This window comes from Lupinus angustifolius, chromosome LG06 (genome assembly GCF_001865875.1).
Source record: "Lupinus angustifolius cultivar Tanjil chromosome LG06, LupAngTanjil_v1.0, whole genome shotgun sequence".
NCBI lineage: Eukaryota > Viridiplantae > Streptophyta > Magnoliopsida > Fabales > Fabaceae > Lupinus > Lupinus angustifolius.
Genome location: NC_032014.1, coordinates 1,824,130 through 1,828,821, shown reverse-complemented (window position 1 = coordinate 1,828,821; position 4,692 = coordinate 1,824,130). Strand labels below are relative to the sequence as shown.

The following is a 4,692-nucleotide window of genomic DNA, read 5'->3' as shown; positions in this document are numbered from 1 at the left end:
TAATACATTAATTCATCATCCATTTTTGTTAAAAAATAAGAAGATTATACACACCTATGTGTTAGTGGTAATTAGTATAATGTGTTTGTGTAAATCTAGTTTTGTAAAAGTGTAATTTAATGTAATATAATAAGGGAAAATATATATTGTCATTGTATCATCTACAATTCATATTTAATTATTATTTACTTCTCGAAGTAATATAAATAAACGTTAAAAAATATAATTAGTGTATATAAATCTTTATTTTTATTTAAGTTATCAAAAATACATATACATATTATACTTTGGTACCAACGAACATTAGTTTAAGTTGATTTATCTTAAGGGGTTTAAGTCTTGTGGATGAAAAAAAATATATCCTGGAAAAGTTAATCTCACATACAATTCGGACAAGATTGTATGTAGTGTAAGAATAACAGTGGAAACCAAAAAAAATATTACATTCTAGTAATAACAATGGTAAGTTGGTTGGGCGTAGGGATAGGATGAGTGCACATGGCAAGCACGTTATTACCGTTATTACGGACTTAGGACACAACGTTATATTATTATCTTTATATAGAATATAAGAAAAAGGAGAAAAAAGAGTGATGGAAATGCCAGCGATTCAACGTTCACAATTGAACTAGCCGTTGAGTTTTCGAATTGTTGTCTCTCTACACACAACAAATACCTCTCTCAATATCACTGTCTCTATTCTCTCTCCCTCTTCCTTATATCTATCCCCTTCCACTCTCTTCTATTGCTTGGCTACTTCACTTTTTCTATTTTATTTCATGCTCTTCTTCTAGTACCAATCTTCGGTTTCTTGGATTATTTTTGTGTGGGTGCTTCAGTTATTGATTGATTAATCGATTTGTTCATCAGAATGGTGATTTCTAACGATAACATTTCTAACTCAATCAACCCCACAACTTCTTCTTTCCAAGGTACAATTTTTATGGAGTTAAGTCAATTTTTAAGATTCAATTCGATGCCAAGATTAATGGAATATAACATGGGCACTTTTGTGTTTGTGTTTGTGTTAGATCCAATGGGCACCAGAAAGATTGGGCAGAACAACAGAAGAGCCTTAGGTATTATCAATCAGAATATGGCAGTGGAAGGTCGATACCCGTGTGTCGTTAACAAGAGGGGTTTTTCAGAGTAATTTGATTTCTTTCATAAAAAATATTGCATTGTCTTTCTCCCTTGTCAATTTGTTGTCTTTTTATGTTTCTAATGTTAATTGTTTGGATTTCTTGTTTTGTTGGGGCACACAGAAAATATGAGGTTTGTGAGAAGAAACAAGCAGATCCAGTTCATAGACCAATCACTAGGTAAGGATAATGATTAATGACCCTTTTGTGTGATTGTTTGGTGGATGTGAAAAAGATAGGAAAAAAGTATTCAGATTTTGAAATTGAGATTCATTTCACTTTATATGATCCGCTGTTTTTTTTTTTTTAAATTTGGAAGAATGGTGAGATTTTATTTAATTTTCATACAAGTTTCAATGTCATGGATTTATCTTTATTTACTTTTATTTTAGGAGATTTGCTGCACAAGTTGCTAGCACAAAGCAAACTCGCGCCGAGGTAGACACACTATTCTATTTTTTTGGTGAAATTTTGCGGCATTGTATAGATCCTTAATTAACTATTCAATCTGAAACTAAGATTTTGAGTATTGGGGTAAATTTGAACATGGATCAAAGAAGTCAAACTTGGGAATCTCAAATTCAAATGAATTTGGACAGTTTATCTTTATTGATGATGATGAACCCAAGTCAACAGAAGATCAATCAGTGCCCATGTCTCTAGAGCAAACTGAAGTATTGCACAATGAACCAGATCAGATGGTAATTTATTTTATGTCTCTTTTATCTTATTTATTGCTTCTGTCCCTCAAATAAGTTTCAAGATCTAATTGGTGATGTTATTGCAATAAATGGTCTATTATATTAGGAGGAAGTTGAGATGGAGGATATAGATGAAGAGCCTCTTTTGGACATTGATAGCAGTGATGCAAATAACCCTCTTGCAGTTGTGGACTATATTGAAGATCTTTATGCACATTACAGAAAAATTGAGGTATTGAATAGCTTGAAACAGTTGTCTGGTTATTTGAAAACTCATCTTTAAATCATTGATAGTGTTTGGACTTTAGATTAACAAGGCCAATTGAACTTGAACTACGAAGAAGATCGAATACTTTTTTGAGAACTATATTCACTGGACTGAATTAGCATAAATTAATTAAGAGAAATGGAGTTTTTCCTATCAAATCTTTATAACTAATAGCATTTGCTATTTGCAGGGTACTAGCTGTGTCTCACCGAATTATATGGCAGAACAATTCGACATTAATGAAAGAATGAGAGCCATACTAATTGACTGGCTTATTGAGGTATATTAAATGTTCTCTACTGAACCATTATTGCTTATGTCAAGAAAATGCATATTGATCAAAAGTTTTATCATTGATTTTGTTTTCAATCAATCTCAGTGCCTAAATATTGATATGCTGGTTTTAAACCTTCAGGTGCACGACAAATTCGATCTCTTGCACGAGACATTGTTTCTCACAGTTAATCTCATAGATAGATTTTTGGAAAAGCAGACAGTGGTAAGAAAGAAGCTTCAGTTGGTTGGTCTGGTTGCTTTGCTTTTGGCATGCAAGTATGAGGAAGTTTCTGTTCCTGTGGTTGGAGATCTTATTCTTATATCAGACAAAGCCTATTCCAGGAAAGAAGTTCTGGAAATGGTATCATTTGTTTGCTCTTAATCTTAAGGTTTTGCATTTAGGGAGCCACTAGATATGACAAGTAACTGAGAATTTCTTTTCATACCCTTCAGGAGAAGTTGATGGTGAACACATTGCAGTTTAACATGTCTGTGCCAACATCATATGTTTTTATAAAAAGGTTCCTGAAAGCAGCTCAAGCTGACAAAAAAGTCAGTAACCATCTTTGTGCTAAATATTCCAACCATGCTTTTTATTATCATAAATCATAACTCATAACCAACAATGTCATAATAACTAACCTTATTACTCTACTCATTGCCATGGAACAGGTTGAGCTACTAGCTTTCTTCTTGGTTGAGCTATCTCTAGTTGAATATGAGATGTTGAAGTTCCCACCATCTTTGCTAGCTGCAGCTGCAGTCTACACAGCTCAATGCACTGTCTATAGTGTGAAACAGTGGAGTAAGACATGTGAATGGCATTCCAATTACTCAGAAGATCAGCTATTGTAAGGACATTAATTGGTTTCATTCAGTTCAGTGCTTTTTTAGTTTGACAGTGTTTTAAATTGCGGTCATTGCGGCTGTGAATTATTTAGTGAGTAAAAACATATTTTTGACATCGATGTTGTTTTTGCAGAGAGTGCTCGAGTTTAATGGTTGATTTCCACAAGAAGGCTGGGACAGGGAAACTTACAGGGGTATATAGGAAATATTGCTCATCTAAGTTTATCTATGCTGCAAAATATGAACCAGCAAGTTTTCTTCTAGAGAACAACACATTGTAGCAGGTCATGTACAGCTACTAACAACAACATTTGACTCACTCTCATCATATCATAATCATCATAATACACTTGAGCAACTTCATGGGTTGCACTTGGAAAGAAAGACTATGAGATTATTTCTAGGACTCTGAAATCCTTTAATGTCAAGTTGTTTTTAATGTATGTTCCATTTCCTTTCCAACAATTGCTGGTGTGTTCTTCTAACTTCTAAGTGAACAATACTTTGTCCAATTAAAATATGTATTTCTCTTGTTCCCATTGAATAAAACAATGGAGATGATGGTATAGAAACAATTTCTCAATCATTCAAGAACAGAAGTAGATGGATATTTTTTCTATTCTGGACAAACATGGCCTTTATATTTTGAATCTCACATGATACGCGGTTCTCTTCGGTATGTAGTACACGATACATTATCCTATCAAAATATTGGTACATTAAGGTATATTTAGTTAATATGTCTAATATGCTCTTTATGCTTATATTATTATGAATGACCATTAATTTAGCTGAAAGATTTATTTACATCTAAATTAAGTTACACTCAATTTCAGACATGGAAACAAATGATAGTACAAGACCAATCACAAATGATAACACAAGAAATGATAGATAGGATAACATTCTATTCTTACTTAAAACAAGCTCACATCTCATTCTTACTCCATGTAACTACGAGAAAAATGTATACAACAAAAACAAATTTTATATTATCCATATCAGGTATAACCTTTTTATTTTACCCTTATTCCACCAATACACTATTAAAGGAGTTCAAGAAGTTAACAAGAAACTTGTGAGTTCTGACTACTATATCACAGAAAAACATGGATACATTTTATTCTTACTTCCTATAAACTATGAGAAAAAATATATTCAACTCAAACAATATTTTATTGCTAAAAGCAATACTTGTTAAAAACATATCTGAAATAAATTATATGAGAAGATAGATGCTCTTAGTAATAAAAAATCATTAAATATATATAATGCAAATAAATAATATATATATTAATTGTGTATAAAATTTTATCATGCATCCTTTTTCTTATAATTTTTAACTCTTGTTGGACCTTTGGCATGGAGTACAACTGTCACATTGTTTAATAAATTTAGATCCTCTCAAATAGTGAATGTTTTGAACTCTTTTACATAATTATTATAATAATTATTA

General features: G+C 31.8%; 1 protein-coding gene across 6 annotated transcripts; it reads left to right on the top strand.

Moving 5' to 3' along the window:
• Nucleotides 630-3,701, top strand: LOC109348787 (G2/mitotic-specific cyclin-1-like). 6 transcript variants are annotated; one of them, XM_019589341.1, is made up of 12 exons: nt 634-932; nt 1,032-1,149; nt 1,266-1,322; nt 1,535-1,580; nt 1,676-1,843; nt 1,950-2,075; nt 2,302-2,391; nt 2,527-2,748; nt 2,841-2,939; nt 3,060-3,238; nt 3,370-3,540; nt 3,574-3,701. In XM_019589341.1, exons 1-11 carry the CDS (start codon nt 872-874, stop codon nt 3,515-3,517), a joined length of 1,314 nt encoding a protein of 437 aa, XP_019444886.1. In that variant the 5' UTR covers nt 634-871; the 3' UTR covers nt 3,518-3,540; nt 3,574-3,701. The 6 variants fall into 6 exon arrangements, with proteins under 6 accessions (XP_019444890.1, XP_019444886.1, XP_019444885.1 ...); XM_019589340.1 differs by having other exon boundaries at nt 636-932; nt 3,370-3,701; XM_019589343.1 differs by having other exon boundaries at nt 638-932; nt 1,703-1,843; nt 3,370-3,701.

Coding starts and splice junctions, on each gene's coding strand:
- LOC109348787 (XM_019589341.1), top strand. CDS start 872: ATGGTGATTTCTAACGATAACATTTCTAACTCAATCAACCCCACAACT. Junction 1,581..1,675: donor CAAAGCAAACTCGCGCCGAG/GTAGACACACTA, acceptor TTTGAGTATTGG/GGTAAATTTGAACATGGATC. Junction 2,392..2,526: donor TAATTGACTGGCTTATTGAG/GTATATTAAATG, acceptor TTAAACCTTCAG/GTGCACGACAAATTCGATCT.